Source organism: Triticum aestivum, chromosome 2B (assembly GCF_018294505.1).
Source record: "Triticum aestivum cultivar Chinese Spring chromosome 2B, IWGSC CS RefSeq v2.1, whole genome shotgun sequence".
Taxonomy (NCBI): Eukaryota; Viridiplantae; Streptophyta; class Magnoliopsida; order Poales; family Poaceae; genus Triticum; species Triticum aestivum.
Window position 1 is genome coordinate 555442060 of NC_057798.1, and position 21041 is coordinate 555463100.

At 44.9% G+C, this 21041-nt stretch overlaps 1 protein-coding gene and 1 pseudogene across 1 annotated transcript; both read right to left on the reverse strand.

Moving 5' to 3' along the window:
* Positions 1–347: 347 nt before the first annotated feature.
* On the reverse strand, positions 348–4197 carry LOC123039297 (BTB/POZ and MATH domain-containing protein 2-like; annotated as a pseudogene).
* Positions 4198–6901: 2704 nt separating this feature from the next.
* On the reverse strand, positions 6902–8582 carry LOC123041628 (BTB/POZ and MATH domain-containing protein 2-like). Its single transcript, XM_044464213.1, has one exon. The coding sequence runs from the start codon at positions 8388–8390 to the stop codon at positions 7284–7286; it is 1107 nt and encodes a 368-aa protein (XP_044320148.1). The 5' UTR covers positions 8391–8582; the 3' UTR covers positions 6902–7283.
* Between the last annotated feature and the right edge of the window lie 12459 nt (positions 8583–21041).

Genomic DNA, 21041 nt, shown 5'->3' on the forward strand with positions numbered 1-21041 from the left:
TTCATAAATTCAGACATAGGATGAGCATCCAATCAGTACACGCAGTAGATATACTCATTCTTCTCCAGAAGACACCAAAATATCTCTACAAATTAAAGGACATGAAAGTCTATTTATCTCCAAAGATCTCTGAATTCAGGTGGTATTTAGTAACTTGCAGAAGCTAACACAAGAACCAAGATGAGTATACTAAGACTTCCAAGACTTACTTGAATTTTCCAACATAACCACCAAGTTTGTCTCCTCCAAATGATCTCAAGAAAGTGAAAAGTGAAGGATAAGACTACTTCATCCCGCAGGTGGTTACATGTTAACTAAGCTAACTATTCTAACCCAGCATTGGTACACTAAAATTTGAGAAGCTTCATAACTCTCTCCAAGATATTTAATGAGACAGCAGGGCATGATTTCTTCAAGTGCGCATACCCTTGGCTTGCCAACACATCATCCAATCTATTTGAAGACAGGATAAACGGAAAGTTCCTTCCTAGCTCGGCCTACCCGGTACCCTCTATATGTACCATTGGCAATTCCTGGAGATATGTGCTGGAAGGAGCATCCGCAGGGTATGCCATAGACATTAGTCAGAGATGCCAGGCTACGTGAATAGTGACAAGATTCCATCGTAGGTCCTGCATGCTCTACCACCACGCTCTTGTCCGCCTCATGTCACAGCCTCAGCCTGGAAAGTGGGTTGTCCCGGGGTCCACGCACACGTCTATTCAGCCGCCCATAGCAAAGTTGCATGCATCCTGTCACATGCAGCTCATTGTTCACTGTTCACCTTTCATCCACCTCATGCATATTCAGAGTCTCGTCTCTCTCTTCCTCCATAGCGCGCAACAGTCAACAATTAGAGAGAACAACAGAAGAGGAGAGAGAGTATGCAAGATCCAGAAGTTTTCAGAAATTGGCTCAAAAAGTCAAACTGAAGTGAGAGAGAGTTGCCAGGTGCAAAATGTTTTCTGGAATATTTTTCTGAGTCTATTTCATAAATAAGCTGCATGCACATTCAGAGAGACGACACGTTGTTCTTTCCGTTCTCTCTGCTCTTCTTCTCTTCGCATGTGATGGTGACTGATGAGAGAGAAATAAGAAAGAACAAGCAAAGTTTACGAGGAAGAGAGAACATGGCTACAGTAGCACTGCAGCATGACCTGCTATGGATGTCAGATTTTTGTAGGTCTCATGTCAGTGTATTAAGCATAAGATGGCCCTGACCAGCTGCACATTTTCAAAGCTCTGCACATATCCGCATGCATCTACCCAAAATCTGGACCGTGACGATAGTGGGTATCAGGGAGCTCGGCCTAAAAAACACACACTCCAGGATAAATTCAGCACACGCATCTTTTAGCCTGCTGCAGTGATGCTGATCAGCTAAAGCTAACGTGGTCGCCACAGTCTGAACATCAAGAGTTTTGCAAAGAATGTGTTCACACATCATCTTCATCCTTTCCGTTGCATACCGATCTGCAGCCACTAGTAAGTGCCTGACCATTTCCTTTTTCTCTTCATCATCAAGTTTGTCCATGGAGCCAGAGGAGAGAGATCTCAATGCATGTGCATCAATTCTAAGACTCTTTGGGGAGGCTTCGGGCCTCAAGCCAACCTCCGGAAGTGTGCAGCGGTGCAACTCAGATGTGATGGCAGAGGTGACCCAAATCCTAGGATGCCCAGCAGGCTATTTTCCTTGCAAATACCTGGGACTCCCTACGGAAGCCGACGGCCGCACAGCTCACAGGCCTAGTTGATCAGCTAGCGCGGTGTCTCCCAAGGTGGAAAGAGGCAAATATGCCGAAGATGGGTGAATGGTTTTGGTGCAGTCCGTTCTATGTGTGATACCTATACATGCGATGATGGCCCTCGACATACCCAAGAAGACGGTCGTAGCCATGAATAAAATCTGCAGAGACTTCCTGTGGTGCGCCAAAGATCAGGCGAATGGAGGGCAGTGCCGTGTGGCGCGGGAGATCGTGTGCTCGCCAAGATGGGCGGGAGGTTTGGGCATCACCAACTTAAAGTGGCTTAACGTTGCCATGCAGGCAAGATGGCCTTGGCTCAAATGTGTGGACCAGACTAGGCCCTGGGCGGAGTTCGATATAGCAGTGCTGAAAAGATCATTGCAACTGTTTCAGGCGGTCACCCGTGTAATGGTAGGAAATGGTGAAAGTACCTTATTTTGGGAAGATCGTTGGCTGGACGGCTTCAGGGTGGAGGATTGGCGCCATCAATATACGGTTCAGTGAGGAAAAGGATTCGTGACAATCGCACGGTCAGCCAAGGGGTAGCGAACGGAGCTTGGGCACTGAACGTCGGGCCGGAGGTTAATACGCAAATGCTCCATGAATACTTGCGGCTCTGGGATAGACTTGCAAGGGTGCAACTACACCCAGAGGTGGTGGACACGATTCGGTGGACTTGGGAGGAAAGTGGATCCTACTCCACAAGATCAGCATATGAGGCGAAGTTTTGGGCAAAGGAAACAATGCCAACAGCGAAGTTCACATGGAAGTCCAAAGCACCACTTAGATGTCGTTTCTTTGCTTGGCTTGCACTACAAAACCGCTGCTGGACTTCTGACAGGTTGGCAAGACGAGGGTTGGACCACCAGGAAAAGTGCCCGTTCTGTGATCAAGAGGAAGAGAGCATAAATCATATCCTACTCCAATGCGTCTTTGCGAGGGAAGTGTGGGCGCGCGTCTGCGCTGCTTGGGATAGACCAGATTGGGAACCAACCTCTATGTCGAACTTGGGAGCATGGTGCATGAGCAACACAGACAAGGCTGTGGGAGGCAAGGATGCAAGGGCCATGTTGTTGTTGGTCATATGGGAGCTTTGGAAGCATAGAAACAGGTTTTTTTTATGGAGATGCTCCTTCGAGCTCTTTTGTAATTAAACAGATAGCCGTAGAGTGTAGGGCATGGAAGGTGGCAGGCCTGTTTAGATCTAACTTGGATAGCGTCATTGCGGTCATTGAGGTGGGCCATGATGCGAGTAGTTAGCCTAGGCATGCGGGTGGAGTTGGGCTATGTAACGCTATGTAGCTCCAACGTGGAGGGGTCTTTTAATCTCCATCCTCTTCTTTAATATATAGTATGCACACTCGTGCGTATTCGAGAAAAAAGTTTGTCCATGGAAGGCAATAAATTCGTGTAGATAACATGAAGTAATGCCTTAAAAACAGCAGGCTGCATGTCTTCGACTGTTATGTTCTGTCCACACTAGCCTCTCATCGGTCCATACAACTCTGCCTTGAAGACTGAAGACCGCGTTGCAAGCACAATCTTATGTGCAGGAAAAATCTCACCTTCAACCTTGAATGTCACATCTGCTTCCTCGGTCGCCTCTAGCAATTTTCTGAAATTTTCTGCCAAGTCTAAGGGTGGAATCTGGACCTCAGCTGTTATGCGGCGTTCACAATAAATGATTCCTTGATGACAGTTAGATCACACTCAATTACAAGACGGTCATCCTGCAGATAAGCCGACTCCTCCAGCTCACTCTTCTTCTTAAAACTTGGAGCACCCCAACAATAACCGGTCCCAATCCCACTGGTGTTGTGGCGATCGAACACTGCCCGGATGAACTTTTTGAAAATTATGGTTAACAAATTTTGAATACAATGAACAATTTTTGAATTAAATGATTTTTTTTATTTTTTAAACTTGATGAACAAATTCTCAATTCAAGACACGTTTTGAAAATCGGATGAACTTTTTAATACTCAGATGATTTTTTTTTAATTTGGTAAACATTTTGAAAATTATGGTGAATTTTTTTTGAATTTCATGAACATTTCTTGAATTAAGTGAACAAAAAATGTTCACGAAAACGAGAAAAAGAAAAAAAACAAAGAAGAAAAAAGGAAGTGAAGAAGAAACAAAAATCAAAAAGAAAAGAAACTAAAACGAAAAAACGAAATGAAAAAGGAAAAAAACAAAACTGAGAAAGGAGAAAAAAAGGGAAAAGGAAAACTCGGTTTGGGAAGGTTCTAGAAAGTCGGACATGATGTACCTGGGCCTGCCAAGTTATATGCAGCAGGGGCTGGGGGGGGGGGGGTACCTGTGCGGTCTTCTAGGTGTGGGCCCGGCATGAGTTCATCTCTGTCGTGACTGGCCGTCCGTCACGCAGAACATTAGGACGACCACCTTGCAGTTCAAGATGTATATCAGCAATTTCTCCCTCGACGAGCATAGCGACCTCCAAGATGCCGATTGACTTAGCATCGGTGTGCCTGGCTACACATGTAGCAACGCCATCAATGTTCCCGTGACAAGGTCCAAGGTGGAGAAGGAGTGGCACGAACAAGTTATGTGTAAGCATTTTATTATTTCTTCTTGCCATATCTAAATAATGTTCAAAAAATGTGATTTGTAGAACATAACGTCAACACTATTATGAGGTGGACACACACACACACACACTTCATCACGTATTTATTTAATACTCCCTCCGCCCGTAAATACTTGTCATCAAAATGCATAAAATTGGATGTATCTAGATGTATTTTAGTTCTAGATACATCCATTTTTGTCCATTTTGATGACAAGTATTTTCGGACGGAGGGAGTAATTGTTTATAGTTTAGTGCATATATCTTATAATCATTATTTGCATCATCAGGCGGCTTCAGTTTCCTTTTTGTTTGAGCTTGAACATCCAAAGATTCCACCTTAGCTAGCTCTGATAGGCCTAATAACATGGTGGTTTCGTCTTCCCGTGAGTCGGCATCCCAATACTCATGGGCAAGAAGTTGATAAGCGTGCGTGCATCCCAGGCACACATTAGAGAAAAGGCTGCTTAGTCTTTTTCAAGTATTTACCGCATGAATTATTCTGGAGATATTATCACGAGTGTCAGTTGTTGAAGCAGCAAATTAAAAGCATCGATGTGATTTCACCCTTCACTTTGTCTCTGCATTAAAAGTTTCAACGCTCCTGTTGCAATTGCAAGCGTTGTAGACAGTGGCGAAGCTTGATCAAGTTCCTTGGGGGGGAGGGGGGGAGCTTTGCTACATCTACGTAAAATCTCTTACGAATCTTGCGTAGAATCTTGCGTACAAGCTCACCTGGTTTGATTTGATTGGAACAAAACAAGGCCCAGGCCCACCCGGCAAAATCAGGGGGGAGATGATTGGAGTTAGGAAGGAATGTTACATAGCTTTACGCAACCTGCTACATAGGTGTAGCATTTTTGGGGGGTGGGGGGTGAGCCAAACACACAAAACTTCATAACCTAAGCTCCTTTTCAAATTACAATGCACTAAGCTGACCGAGGCTTGCAAGTTGCAACTGAACCATGGTCCATGAAACAAGTACGAGTAGAACCAAAATACCAGTCAATTTGCCAACCGGCCAAATAAATTCTCGTAACAGTGCCATAGAAGCATACAACAAAGAGAAGGAAATGCAATCTATACCACCTCAAAAGGAAACTACAGCCTCTTGTACATGGTAAGTATAAGATTTCCACAGATCTCTAGATTCCCATTCCACTCAATGTTCTTCCCCATCACACGACTCCCCTCGCCATAAGCGTGATGCAGTGCCATTTCATGGTCTAGCATGTACAGTCAATATGCAGAGGTAGCATTGGTTCACTGGCCTGCATTAGCCACACGTATTCATCCATATGACCATGTTTTGTATGCACCGATAGCTCGAGAGCGGTTGCGCCCTAGAATGCCACATCGTCTAGTCATATGGCATCATATCTTGGCCGTTTTCGCAAATGAGCACTCCCAACTAGTGACACATGACAGATTCTGGACGATTGTCGCACGACGTTGAGCAAAAGTGAACAGCGCCGTTCAATACTCCATCATGCGGAGTTCGGGCGGCTACTGTCGTCCACAGAGCAGTTTCGAATTAGATGCCACAAGGATAAGAAATAAGATGGCCGATTTGCCGCGCACTGTAAAGGAATGGATGAGAAGTGAAGATGTGTTTGGTCTGGACATGATATATCTTCAAGTAGCAAAGAAAGCCAATGACACCAGCAAACAAGATCAGCAGGTCCCAAGGAATCTCATACAGGTTTGAACAAGAAGGACATTTGTAAAAACCTTTCTGCAGCAGTAAGGCCACTGCAAATCAACATCATATCAGACAAGAGGACTGTTCACATTAGCTATTCTTCAATTCAGGAAAGGTAGGCCTGTTTTTTTTTCTGAACATAATAATAATACTGAAAGTAAAATAATGGCTGTACACTGTAATTTTACATTAGCAATAATTTGATAGTAGCAAATCACGGCTTACATCCTTAGGCAGAAAAAGAAAAACATCCTTAACGCAGAGGCTGAACCGTTGAATGCAAGTTAACTGGGCGCCATGCAACTGTCACTTGTTTTGTGTGTACTCTGGTTCGATGCCATGTTTGGAATGCAGAAACTGCAAGGATATGTTCTTGCTAAAACCAAAAAAACTCGTTGAACAAAGGATTACAGTTTGAAGTAATTAATAAACATGCTTGCTTTAGAACATTTTGTGCGAACGTGTAAGGACTCATGTGTCAACCTCAAATTTCGCATTTGACTCTTACTACTAAACATATTCAGACCATCTTCACATTAAAACAGTAAACCAATCATGAAAATAACTTCGAGGCAAGCAATATGATCTAGCAAATTAAGAATTGCTTTAACCTGCATATATTATGATTTTAGCTGTATACATGTCGTAAGTGCCTGTCAAATTATACTCATCCTTCATCTGCAATTGTATCAATAAAGTGACACATATATTCCCAAAGGTACTAATTGATAGGAATTAAACAACTTGGCACCTTAAAAAGGAGAAATTAACGAGAGCAGATAAATTAGAGAAAAGTAGATGATTACAGAGCATTCAGAAAAACTAGTGAAGGTTCATAAATTCAGACATAGGATGAGCATCCAACCAGTACATGCAGGAGATATACTCATTCTTCTCCAAAAGGCACCAAAATATCTCTAGAAACTAAAGGACATGAAAAACAATTTATATCTTACAAAGACTCCAAACATCTCTGAAAACTAAAAGGACAGGACAAGCTGAATTCAGGTGGCTATGTATTCAGTAACTAGCGGAAGCTAACACGAGAATCCAAGATAAGTGTATACTAAACTTCCAAAACTTCCAAGACTTACTTGCCTTTTCCAACATATCTACTAAGTTTGTCTCCTCGATATGATCTCTACCTCTCTGGAAAGTGAAAGTTGAAGCATAAGACTACTTCATCCCAGGTGGTTACATGTTAACTAAACTAACTATTCTAACCCAGGATGGGACGATGGGTACACTAAAATTTGAGAAGCTTCATAATACTCTCCAAGATATTTACTGAGACAGCAGGGCATGATTTCTTCAGGTGCACATACCCTTGGCTTGCCAACACATCATCCAATCTATTTGAAGACATGATAAATTCAGCACAAGCATCTTTTAGCCTGCTACAGTGATGCTGATCAGCTAGAGCAGACGTGGTTGCCACAGTCTGAACATCAAGAGTTTTGCAAAGAATGTCTTCACACATCATCTTCATCCTTTCCATTGCATACCGATCTGCAGCCACTAGTAAGTGCCTGACCATTTCCTTTTTCTCTTCATCATCAAGTTTGCCCGTGGAAGGCAATAGATCTGTGTAGATAAAGTGAAGTAATGCCTTAAAAACAGTAGGCTGCATGTCTTCGATGGTTATGTTCTGTCCACACTTGCCTCTCATCGGTCCATACAGCTCTGCCTTGAAGACTGGAGACCGTGCTGCGAGCACAATCTTATGTGCAGGAAAAATCTCACCTTCAACCTCGAATGTCACATCTGCTTCCTCGGCCACCTCTAGCAATTTTTCGAAATTTTCTGCCAAGTCTGAGGGTGGAATCTGGACCTCAGCTGTTATTGCGGTGGTCGCAACAAGTGGCTCCTTGATGACAGTTAGATCGCACTCAATTACAAGACGGTCATCCCGCAGATAAGGAAACTCCTCCAGCTCACTCTTCTTCTTAAAACTTGGAGTACCCCAAGTATAACCGGTCCCAATCCCACTGGTGTTGTGGGGATCGAACACTTCCGGGGATTTCAAGATTGCGAAAACCGATGACGCCAGCCCACTGACGTGGTTGATCAACTTCAAGTCAAAGAGCACCCTTACCTTAGCGCCCTTGTTCAGGAGCTCCAGGTAGACTGAGACGTGGCCCTGGCTGTTGGCGTGTGTGTCTGCCCCGTCTGGGTAGTAGCGGATGCACCATTGGTGCCCGCCAACGGAGACGGTGGTGGACCGGATGAATTTGCCGACGCCCATGCCCTTATGCAGGCTGTACCCGACGATCTCGAATACGAGCGTGGCCCGCGCCGTCACTGGGGTGCACCTCGACGCCCTCCTTTCTGTTGGCCTCTGTGATGCTGCCATCGTGGGAGTTTCGGTGGGGGTGGGGAAAGGATATGGGAGCCCGCGATGGGGGAGGCTGAGGCGTTGAGGAGGGGAAAAGGCCGATGCGATTTGGGCGTGGAGCGCAGCGACGAGAGGTGGAAGAAGGTAGGCGGGCGGCGGCGCGATCCGACCGGAAGACGAGGGTTTGGGCTAGCGCCGGAGACGAGGGCTCCAGAATTGCTAGCACAAAACCCCCGTCGTGAGTTATTATTTGATTTGAAAAAACAAATCCAAAACTAGGGTAGGAGAAAAAAAACATAGAAGAACTCTATGCATTGATACATGACACTGGTAGACAACAGGGTTTTGGTCCACTCTTAATGTACACGTTAGTCCCGATTGCATTATGAACCGAGACTAATTTGAACATTAGTCCCAGTTCGAGCGCCTAGGACGTCGGGAAGGCATTAGTCCCAGTTCAAATGGAACCTTTAGTCCCGATTCGAGACACAAACCGGGACTAAAGGGTGCGGTGCCCTTTAGTCCCGGTTCGTATCTCAAACCAGGAATATAGATTAGACCTTTAGTCCCGGTTTGAGACACGAACCGGGACTAAAGGTGGGGTTCTGAAATTTGTTTTTTGTTTTTTGTTTTTAGTTTCTGTTTCAAATTGATTATATCTTTTAGGATATTTAATGTTTTTGAGTGATTCTTTTTGCATTAGATTCAAATTTTGTCTAGATTCTGTTTGTCCCATTAGTTTTCAAATTATATGAATTTGTTTAAATTTGCTTCAAACACTAGATTGTGAATAATTTGAGTTCAAAAATATTTTTTAATTTAATTCTTTTTGCTCCTAGTCACATGTCAGTCGGTTGTCACAGTAAGATTTATTTTGTTATTTTTATAGTTAATAAATATTAATTTTGCTACTGTTTTGTATTAATAGTTGTTTAGCCTATAATAATAGTTGATAGAATTAGTTTTGCTCTATTAAAAAGTAATTCTTTTTGCCATTTTAATAGAACGTGACACTGGATTGGTTAACCTTAGTTGTGACTCTTGCTGGGACGGTGCTAGCAGATGTAGTCGACAGTAGGATTGGATGGACACCATCCCGGACTAAAGGGGTTCAAACACTACCACACCCCCCCCCCCCCGGCCGTATCGCCATTTCAGTTTTGGAAAAAACAAAAGAAAATGGTAAAAACTTCAAAAATTAAAATCCTTTGAGATATACTTATGTTACTACATCTACTAGTTAGGAAAATTAAAAAAAAACATAAATTTGGACATGTTTTGCAAAAAAATGTGATGAAAAAGTAAATCGACTATATCTTTTGCATACGATGTCAAAAAAAAGTATAATATATCAAAATATTCAGCATGAAAATCCGCATCTGATTTTGATGGCCGTAGGCCATTTTGCAAAGTTTTAGAATCCTCAAATTCTAAAAGAAAAAAAGTTATGCTCAAATTTCATTTTTTTGAATTTTGGTTAAATCTGGTCAAACTGTGGTCAAACTACTTATTAAAGAAATATTAGTGTTACTAAATAATCATTCAAGAATATTAGTGTTACTAAATAATTATTCAAGAATATTAGTGTTACTAAATAATCATTTCGGGTTTTTTCAATTTTGGTCAAATCTGGTAAAACTACTTATTCAAGAAATATTAGTGTTACTAAATAATTATTAGTTTTATGATAATAGTTTCAAACTCAAACGGTGTAATGTGTGACTTCATGCTCAAGTTCAACTCCTAAGGGTTAATAGGATTGACAGCTCAAATGCAGACTTGGGAACAAGGGGGAATAGAACTCGGAAGTTAAGCGTGCTTAGGCTGGAGTAGTGAGAGGATGGGTGACTGACCGGGATGTTAGACGATTTGGAATGATGATGGGTGATTAGAGATTAGAGATTAAATTGAAATAATTCAAAATTTTGAAAATCAGGAAAAAAATTCCAAAAAAATCAGGAAAAAATCAAAAAAAATTCAAAAATATTCCTTTAATCCTGGTTGGTGTTGTTACCAACCGGGACTAAAGGTCGAGCTCTAGACAGCGGCCACGTGGAACCCCTTTAGTACCGGTTCATAAGGTTTCGGGCCAGAACCGGGACTAAAGGCCCTCTGGAACCGGGACTAAAGGCCCGTTTTCTACTAGTGTGGGTTCTCAATTTCGGGAAAAACTTATTTCATCCTCCGTTCCTAAATATAAGTCTTTTTAGAGACTTTAATACGGACTAACATACTTTAGGCTGTAGATTCACTCATTTTCCTCTGTATGTAGGCCATAGTGAAATCTCTAAAAAGACTTATATTTTATATTTAGAATGGAAGGAGTAGTTCATAGTACTACAAACCCTTGCATTTTAGCGCCCAGCGTGATATTCACCGAACATGCATAACAATTTTTTGAGAATATTAGGAAGTAGTATCCCTCTTCATAATACGTTTTTTGTGTACCCAGTGTGAATCTTGGATTCACTAAAAGACCTAAAAAGTAAGAGTACATGCTAAGAGTTTGATGAAGACACCAACTTTGAATTTGTTAGTTAGGGTCATCAATGATCTTCCACTTTTGGCCAATGCCATGTACATGAACACTAGTTAAAATGAAACATTTTGTATTTATAGTCTGCTAAGACTCCAGCGTCAGGCTAGTCGAATGTCGCTGACCTATTTCAAATCCGACGCTCGAGAGTAGCCCTGCTTTTGTTAACAAGGAAATTAAAAATTCAGCCGGCAACGTCTGCGCGTGATTTCTCTCCTAACATTCAGCCGACACCCGCGCTCCTACAAGCTTCGGTTCCCAAAATCTTTAATTTGGCACTAGGTTGCACAATAGTGTAAAGCGGTTCCAAAAGCCAAAAGACAATTTGACACTATTTGGAATACATTGTGGATGTCCTTATGTACCCTTAGGCCTTGTACAACGTAGGTGCCACTCCGTCGGTGCTAGTTGTGCTGCTTCTCAGTAATTCTGTTGCTCTGCAACATAGAGTGCTTGGCGTGGGGTGCTAAGTGTGCTCTTTTTGTTCCTCTGTCGATGGATGCACTGGCTTGAAGGGAGCAGTTATTGTCAAAGCACTGGGATGGCACCGAAGCAAAAGTTTGCTTCCGCCTCCTTTGTAAGCACCCGTGTAATCCAGTCTCAAGGAAAAAAACGGGTTTTTTTTCTCAGGCAGTTGTCTAAGCATCTGCCGTTGTACATGGCCTTAGTGTATTTCTTAGTTGCAGAAGGTTTGTGGCATGTCAACCATCCTTCTATTTTTCTTTCTATATATCACTGTCTAGAGCGTTGTTATGTATATGAACCACTACCCTCGTGGTTCCTAAGGTTCTCATATTTTTTGAACATGTTGTATGTCACTCTTGAGTTTTCTAAGTCAGTACACTCAAGCTCCGTACTAGCTTCATTATTGTGCTACTAATGCATTCTACGGTGTACTTTTCCTTGTTAATTCATATTCAATCCGAAGGGTATTAGCAGACACATATTTTACCGAGCTACTAGACTTGCATGGCTTCTTCATAATTCTTCTTTGTTCTCCCAGATGTGCTTCTAGTATAGAGATGTTGTCCGCCAGGTGTAGTGATCAAGCGGTTCAACCTTTTATTGGTCTTCGCGTCAGCCCCTTTTCACATAAAAACGGTTCGCAGGGTGGTATGATGGGCGTCCGGTTCGGTCGTCCTATCGATCGGGGCTTCAGGTTTTCAACATCCGGTTCCAAGTATAGTTTTGACGGTTCCGTGGAGGTGGGACATCATCCCTTCGCAAATTCTATTCCAGTTTCAAATATAGTTTGACGGTTCGACGGAGGTGAGACATCAGTCCTTCGCAAATTCTATTCCAGTTCCAAGTATAATTTTGACGGTTCCGCGGAGGTGGGATGTCGGCCCTTCGCAAATTTGCATTCCAGTTCCAAGTATAATTTTGACGGTTTTGCGGAGGTGGGATGTCGGCCCTTCGCAAATTGCATTCCAGTTCCAAGTATAATTTTGCCGGTTCCGCAGAGGTGGGACGTTGTCCCTTCGCAAATTCTATTCCAGTTCCAAGTATAGTTTTGACGGTTCGACGGAGGTGAGACACCAGTCCTTCGCAAATTCTATTCCAGTTGCAAGTATAATTTTGACGGTTCCGTAGAGGTGCGACGTCGGCCCTGCACAAATTGTATTCAAGTTCCAAGTATAATTTTGACAGTTCCACGAAGGTGGGATGTCGTCCCTTTGCAAATTCTATTCCAGGTCCAAGTATTGTTTTGACGGTTCAACGAAGGTGAGACATCGGTCCTTTGTAAAGTCGTATTATCACTTCCAAGTTTAGTTTTGACAGTTCCAGACAGGAACATCTGCTTCTTCTAGTTTTTTTAAGAGAGATGCCCTTCTTTCTTAGGTGTTTTCTCTTGGGGAAACTATAAGCACAAGTGACGGAGAGCGCATGTGAGAAAATAAAGAGAAATGTTGCAGCCAAGAAAGTGAGCACACATGCACAAGCTTGCTGGTTATAACGCCCTAGATGTAACTTTCCATATTTGTAACTCCAACTCTTGCCATTTCCGGCTATGTGATATGATATTTCCATCGTGGTTGGGTCTTGTCTTTCGTTTTGCATTTTGTTCATGTCATGCATTTTATCTCATGCCATTGATAATCCCCAAGTGTAGGGAATCATCATAGCAATTCCCAAAGGTGGAAGTGATAAGTATGGAGTGTCGAACCCACAAGGAGCTAAGGGTAAGATCAATATTCTCTCAAGCCCTATCTGCCACTGATACGACTCTACGTGCACCGAACGTTTGCTTCCAACTAGAAATAAGAAATAAAATTGTGTTGTGGGTATAAAGAGGATAACTTTGTATGATATCGGAGAGCTAAAATATAAAAGTAGGTGCTGTTATCATAAAGTTAGAATATATTACTAATAATATAAATAGCGAGTGTGGAATAATGGTGGATCGGTGTGCGGAATTATCCTAGGCAATTGTTAACAAGACCGGTAATCAGTATTGCAATTTCATATGAGGGAGAGGCAAAAGCTAACATACTTTCTCTACTTGGATCATATGCACTTATGATTGGAACTCTAGCAAGCGTCCGCAAATACTAAAGATCATTAAGGTAAAACCCAACCATATCATTAAAGCATCAAGTCCTCTTTATTCCCATACGCAACAATCCCTCTTACTCGGGTTTGTGTTTCGGTCACTCACCAACCCACTATAAGCGAATCATGAACGTATTGCAACACCCTACAGCGGGAATCCCTCACGCTTGCGCGACACGGAGGGCACCATAGGACAGCATCAAAGTAAAACATACAACTCATACCAATCTAGATCATCAATCAACCCAAGGACAAAAGATATCTACTCAAAACATCATAGGATGGCAACACATCATTGGATTATAATATGTGGCATAAAGCACCATGTTCAAGTAGGGATTACAACGGGGTGCGGGAGAGTGGACCGCGTAAAAGAGGTGAGGATGGTGATGATGATGGTGATGTTGATGAAGACGATCACCGCGGCGATGATTCCCCTCCCGATGGCACTCCGGTGCCACCAAGAGAGAGGAGGAGAGGTTCTCCCCCTTATGCTTCCTCCTCCATGGCTTTCCCCCTTTGGTCCTTGGCCTTCATGGAGATGATGGCCCCTCCAAGATCCTCCTCCATGGCCTCCGGTGATGATGGCCCCCTCCGGCAGGGTGCCGGAGAGGGCCTAGATTGATTTCTCGTGGCTACAGAGGCTTGCGGCGGCGGAACTTCTGATCTCGGTTAATTCCCGAAAGTTTCAGTATTTATAGGAATTTTTGGCGTTGGTTTCACGTCAAGGGGGCCTCCGGGCTGTCCACGAGATAGGGGGCGCCCCCCCCCCCGAGGGGGCACGCCCCCCTGTCTCGTGGGCAGTCCGGGACTCCCTTGGTCCAACTCCGATGCTCCGTGGCCTTCTTTTGGTCTAGAAAAAATCCTCAAAAATTGGCTCGTCAATTAGACTCCGTTTGGTATCCCTTTTCTGTAAAACACTAAAACAAGAAGAAAACGGAAACTGGCACTGGGCTCTAGGTTAATAAGTTAGTCCCAAAAATCATATAAAATGACATAAAAATGCATATAAAACATCCTAGATGGATAATATAATAGCATGAATACTTCATAAATTATAGATACGTTGGAGACGTACCAGCCATCATGTGCATCTCCTTTGCGTTCGTGTTTGTCTCATGCATCCGGTCATTTCCCCGTTGTCCGTCTTGCAATCCGACACTCCCACATGCACCTATTGCACCCCTCTAATCTCGTTTCGTGAGCGGGAGGAAAATGTTCTCAGAACGGACCGAGATTTGTCAAGTGGCTTTGGTACATCACCGGTAGACCGCCTGTAAAATTTCATTCCATTTGGAGGTCGTTTGATGCCCCAATGGTTAACCGGGTAACCGCAAAAGCCTCTCCCTCTTTGCAGCCCAGCACCCCTCCAAAACAGCCCACTAGCCCATCTAACCCCCCTCTATGCTCTCCGTCGTTGGATCACAATCGTGTGGGCAAAACCGCACCTCATTTGGACACTCCTAACTCCCTCTACCTATAAATATGCACCCCCCCTCCAAAAATCCCGGGCAAACCCTAACCTCCCTCTTCCTCCGCGCACCGGACATATCCGGACGGCGCCGGACAAATCCTCCGCCGCCGCCCCGACCACTCACAGCTCGCCATGTCAGCCCGCGCCTGCGCCCACATCACCACCGCTATCGCGGCTCGCCCGAGCCTGGGACGGGCCCCCGATGCCCATACGCCGCCGCCCCGCACCCGCATCACCGCCCGATGCCACCCGCACGCCCGGCATTGGCGCGCCACCGCCGGACCTCCCGCGCCGCCGCAACCTGCCTCGCTGCCGACCTCGTGCCACGCTGATACATCTCCAACGTATCTATAATTTTTTATTGTTCCATGCTATTATATTATTTGTTTTGTATGTTTAATGGGCTTTACTATACACTTTATATTATTTTTGGGACCTACCTATTAACCGGAGGCCCAGCACAAATTGCTGTTTTTTCGCCTATTTCAGTGTTTCGCAGAAAAGGAATATCAAACAGAGTCCAAACGGAATGAAACCTTCGGGAGAGTTATTTTTGGAACTAACGCAATCCAGGTGACTTGGAGTGGACGTCAAGAAAGAAACGAGGCAGCCACGAGGCAGGAGGGCGCGCCCAGGGGGGTAGGTGCGCCCCCACCCTCATGGGCCCCTCGTGGCTCCCCTGACCGACTTCCTTCGCCTATATGTACTCATATACCCTGAAAACATCAAGGAGCACGACGAAACCCTATTTCCACCGCCGCAACTTTCTGTACCCATGAGATCCCATCTTGGGGCCTTTTCCGGCACTCCGTCGGAGGGGGAATCGATCACGGAGGGCTTCTACATCAACACCATAGCCTCTCCGATGAAGTGTGAGTAGTTTACCACAAACCTTCGGGTCCATAGTTATTAGCTAGATGGCTTCTTCTCTCTCTTTGGATCTCAATACAAAGTTCTCCTCGATCTTCTTGGAGATCTATTCGATGTAATTCTTTTTGCTGTGTGTTTGTCAAGGTCCGATGAATTGTGGGTTTATGATCAAGATTATCTATGAACAATATTTGAATCTCCTCTGAATTCTTTTATGTATGATTGGTTATCTTTGCAAGTCTCTTTGAATTATCAGTTTGGTTTGGCCTACTAGATTGATATTTCTTGCATTGGGAGAAGTGCTTAGCTTTGGGTTCAATCTTGCGGTGTCCTTTCCCAGTGACAGCAGGGGCAGCAAGGCACGTATTGTATTGTTGCCATCGAGGATAAAAAGATGGGGTTTATATCATATTGCTTGAGTTTTGTAACGCCCCGGATTCGATGCGCCAAGTGTCTTCCAGGTATTCGCCGTCGTTGCCATGTCATTTTCTTGCGTGTTGCATTTTATCATGTCATCATTTGCATCTCATTTTGCATACGTGTTCATCTCTTGCATCCGAGCATTTTCTCCGTTGTCCGTTTTGCAATCCGGCACTACTATGTCCTCCGGCGTCCTCCTTTTGTCTCTCGTTGTGAGCGGGTGTTTAACGTTCTTGGAATGGACCGAGTCTTGCCAAGTGGCCTTGGTACACCACCGGTAGACCGCCTGTCAAGTTTTATTCCATTTGGAGGTCGTTTGATGCTCCAACGGTTAACTGGATAACCGCAAGGCCTCTTTTGGGTTGCAGCCCAACACCCCTCCAAAACAGCCCAATAACCCATCCAAACCCCCTCCATGCTCTCGGCCGTTCGATCACGATCGAGTGGGCGAAAACCGCACCTCATTTGGAGTCTCCTAGCTCCCTCTACCTATATATATGCCTTCTCCCCCAAAAATTCCGGATGAAACCCTAGCATCCTTCTTCCTCCGCGCGCCGGACAGGTCCGCCCGGCGCCGGACACGTCCGCCGCCATCCCTCGGTGAATCAGAGGGCGCCACCTCATCGGCGCCGGCCCTCTCTCTCCTCCGCCGCCGCTCGTGCGGGCCCGCGTCTCCCGCGCCTTCGCGTCCTTCGTTGGACCCCGCCGCCGTCTGCCGCCGGTCCACCGCCTCCCGCGCCCCGCGCCCAGCGCGCCTCTGCCCGCGCCCCGTGCGCCTCCTCCCGTCGCCGCCTGCACTCGCCGCCGCCTCGACCTCTGCCCCGCCGCCGGCCGCCCCGGATCCGGTGCCGCCCGGCCCGCGTCGCCTGCCGCCTGGCTTCGCCCCGCCGCCGGTGTCCCGCCCGCGCCGGCTGCCGTCTCCTCGCCTCGCCGCCGGCGTCCATGCCGGAGCCCGCGCCGCGCGTCTCCCGCGCCGGCCACGACCGCCGCTGCCGCGCCTCGCCGGCGCCGCCTGTGTCCTCCGCCCCGCGCCATCCCTGACCTCCTCCGCCGTCCCGTGCCCCTCGCCGGCCTCCCCCTCGCTGGAGAGCTCACCGGAGCTCTTCTCCGGTTGGATCCGGAGAAGATGGACCAGATCCACCCAACCCGGCACCCAAACGCGCCTCCGCCGTCCCGGATCCCTCCGTCCCGCGTTGACTTCGGCGGAGGTAAAAATCCACCAACTCCCCAGATCTGTAACATTTTCATGCCCTGTTCGATATGCCATATCTATTTGCATACTGCTCCGTTTTATGCGTGTAATATATCAAAATGGTCATCATGATGTGCTCTACATTTCATTCCATTATGACATTCTTGTTTGAGTCCATCTTGATGCCCAAATCATCGTTGCAAAAGTGCTATATGATGTTAACCTGCTGAAACTATTATAACTTGCTGTTTTGTCTTTTTCGTTGCATTTTGTGTGTGCATCCTTTGAGCATGAGCTCTACATGTGTTTTGTGATACATCATGCCATATTCATATTGGTGCAATCCATGTATTTTTGCGAGTCTTGTAGTGAGTGCATCGAGCTCGTGAAGTAGGGTACTTGTTGTTGCTGTTTTGCTAGACTGTTTCTGCTATATCATGTTGCTATGTAAACCTGCTACTACAAGTCATTCTATGCATAATCTGGAGATGATCACTAAGGATGATTTGTCACACATGTCATGCTATATCCATCCATGCCCCTGGTTGCATTTATATCCTGATGTAGATTCTTGTAATCTTGCTCTCAATTTGCTAAATAATATTGCTGTCAGCCTGTTAACATTAAGTTCAGTTTTGCCATGTGTGTTGCTAGTGATCCATGTACCCTATGAACTTGTTCTTGCCATGCTTAGCTTCATGAACATGTATTATTAATGTTGGTTGCCTTGTCATGCCATTAATTGCTCTGCGGTGAGTGGTACAATCTCACCAACATGCCTTCTTATTATTGTTCCTGCCATGTATGAATCTGTCATATCATTTGCCATGTTTGCATGGATGATTCCATCTTTTCTGTTGATATTTAGAATTAGTTCAGTAAGGGCGTTTTGTTATTTGTCTTTAGTATTAGCATGCCATGCCTTTGGTTGCCATGTTAAGTTCCTGTAGCATGTTGTTTGATAGCTCTAAACATTGGAACCTGATGTTATTTCTGCTAAGTCTGAAACTATTATTATTTGCAATCTTGTCATGCCCTTTTGAGCATGTTCTAGTGATTTCTGGAGATAGCTCAGTGTTCATGTTTTGTCATGCTTTACCTGTACTTCATACCCATGCCTTTTATTCTTATGTTGAGGTGCTGTAGCATACTGTTTTGATGCTTGCTAGATGCCTAGTTGCTGTTTTGGACAGCTTGTCCTTTAAACTTGTATAGAGTGTATGTGTTGAACCGTTGCTCCGTTTCGAGTGTGCTCTATATGAAACTTGCTTGATTTTGCATGTAGTTTTATATTATCATGTTGCATCCTTGAATTGAGGTGTTTGCTTGATGTTTGTATGCATTTTGCATTAATGCCATGTTTAACTTGTTTTGCTCATATCTTCTAGGCCGTAGCTCCGAACTAAATGAACTTTATATGTAACTTTATATGCTCATATCCTCTTGGTGCTCTTTAACTTGTTGTTTAACAACTACAACTTAATGTTTGTTCAGATCTGGACCAACTTTGAAACTTGCATATGAGGACCTACCGGAATTGTTATATGTTGTTTCCGGCCTCATTTAAACTTGCCTTGATGTGTTGTTCTTGTTTGCATCATCTCTTTCCATGAGTAGCCTCATATAGCTTTGTCATGCATCATGCTTGGTTGTGCATCATGTCTTGTCTATGTGTGGTGTGTTTACCATGTTGTGTGCTTTTTTTCGATAGTTCCCGTTTCGTTGCGATCGTGAGGATTCGTTCGTCTACGCTTGGTTCGGCTTCACCCGTTCGTCTTCTTCATGGACTCATTCTTCTTCCTAGCGGGATTTCAGGCAAGATGACCGTCACCTTGGATTACTATCATTGCTATGCTAGTTGCTTCGTTCTATCGTTATGCTGCGCTACCTATCTCTTGCTTATCAAGCCTCCCAAATTGCCATGTCAGCCTCTAACCTTGTCACCCCTCCTAGCAAACCATTGCTTGGCTATGTTACCGCTTTGCTCAGCCCCTCTTATAGCATTGTTAGTTGCAGGTGAAGTAGAAGATTCCTCCATGGTGGACAAGATTATGTTGGGATATCACAATATCTCTTATATTATTAATGCATCTATATACTTGGTAAAGGGTGGAAGGCTCGGCCTTATGCCTGGTGTTTTGTTCCACTCTTGCCGCCCTAGTTTCTGTCATACCAGTGTTATGTTACCGGATTTTGTGTTCCTTACGCGGTTGGGTGATTTAAGGGACCCCCTTGATAGTTCACTTTGAATAAAACTCCTCCAACAAGGCCCAACCTTGGTTTTACCATTTGCCTCTCCTAGCCCTTTTTCCCTTGGGTTTCTGGAGCCCGAGGGTCATCTTTATTTACCCCTCCCCGGGCCAGTGCTCGTCGTGAGTGTTGGTCCAACCTGTCAGCCGCCGGTGGCCACCAGGGGCAACTCTGGGATGGCCTACCGGAAGTTTGGACAATCCGGTGTGCCCTAAGAACGAGATATGTGCAGCTCCTATCAGGATTTGTTGGCACATTCGGGCGGCTTTGCTGGTCTTGTTTTACCATTGTCGAAATGTCTTGTAAACTGGGATTCCGAGACTGATCGGGTCTTCCTGGGAGAAGGTATATCCTTCATTGATCGCGAGAGCTTATCATGGGCTAAGTTGGGATACCCCTGCAGGGTATTATCTTTCGAAAGCCGTGCCCACGGTTATGTGGCAGATGGGAATCTGTTAATGTCCGGTTGTAGATAACTTGACACCAGATCCGAATGAAAACGCATTAACAGCGTGTGTAGCCGTGATGGTCTCTTTTCGACGAAGTCCGGGAAGTGAACACGATTTTGGGTTATGTTTGACGTAAGCAGGAGTTCAGGATCACTTCTTGATCATTACTAGTTGACGACTGTTCCTTTGCTCCTCTTCTCGCTCTCATTTGCATATGTTAGCCACCATATCATGCTTAGCCGCTTCTGCAACCTCACCACTTTACCCCTTCCTTACCCTTTAAGCTTTGCTAGTCTTGATACCCATGGTAATGGGATTGTTGAGTCCTCGTGGCTCTCAGATTACTACAACAACAGTTGCAGGTACAGGTTTATGTGATGATCATGATGTGAGAGCGATGTTTGCTTGTTTTGGAGTTCTTCTTCTGCTTCTTCTTTGATCAAGGGATAGGTTCCAGGTCGGCAGCATGGGCTAGCAGGGTGGATGTCATTCGAGTTTCTGTTTGTGTTTCATCCATAGTCGGATGGTGCTCTTATGTATGATGATGTTGTATTCGTGTGGCATTGTATGCCTCTTGTATGTATCCCCATCTATTATGTAATGTTGATGTAATGATATCCACCTTGCAAAAGCGTATCAATATGCGGTTCTATCCTTGGTGGGACCTTCGAGTCTCTTTAGGATAGTATCGCATATTGGGCGTGACAAGTTGGTATCAGAGCCTCGACCGACCCTAGGAGCCCCCTTGTTTGATCGTGTAGTTTGGCCGTTGTCGAGTCTAGAAGAAAACTGTTTTTGGAGTCTAGTTATATCGGAGAGTAGGAATTCTTTTTACTCCTCAGCCTCTTCGTCGCTCTGGTGAGGAATCTTGACGTAGGTGTTTTGACTTACTCCTCTTCCCCTTCAATTTTTTCTTTAGGATCAT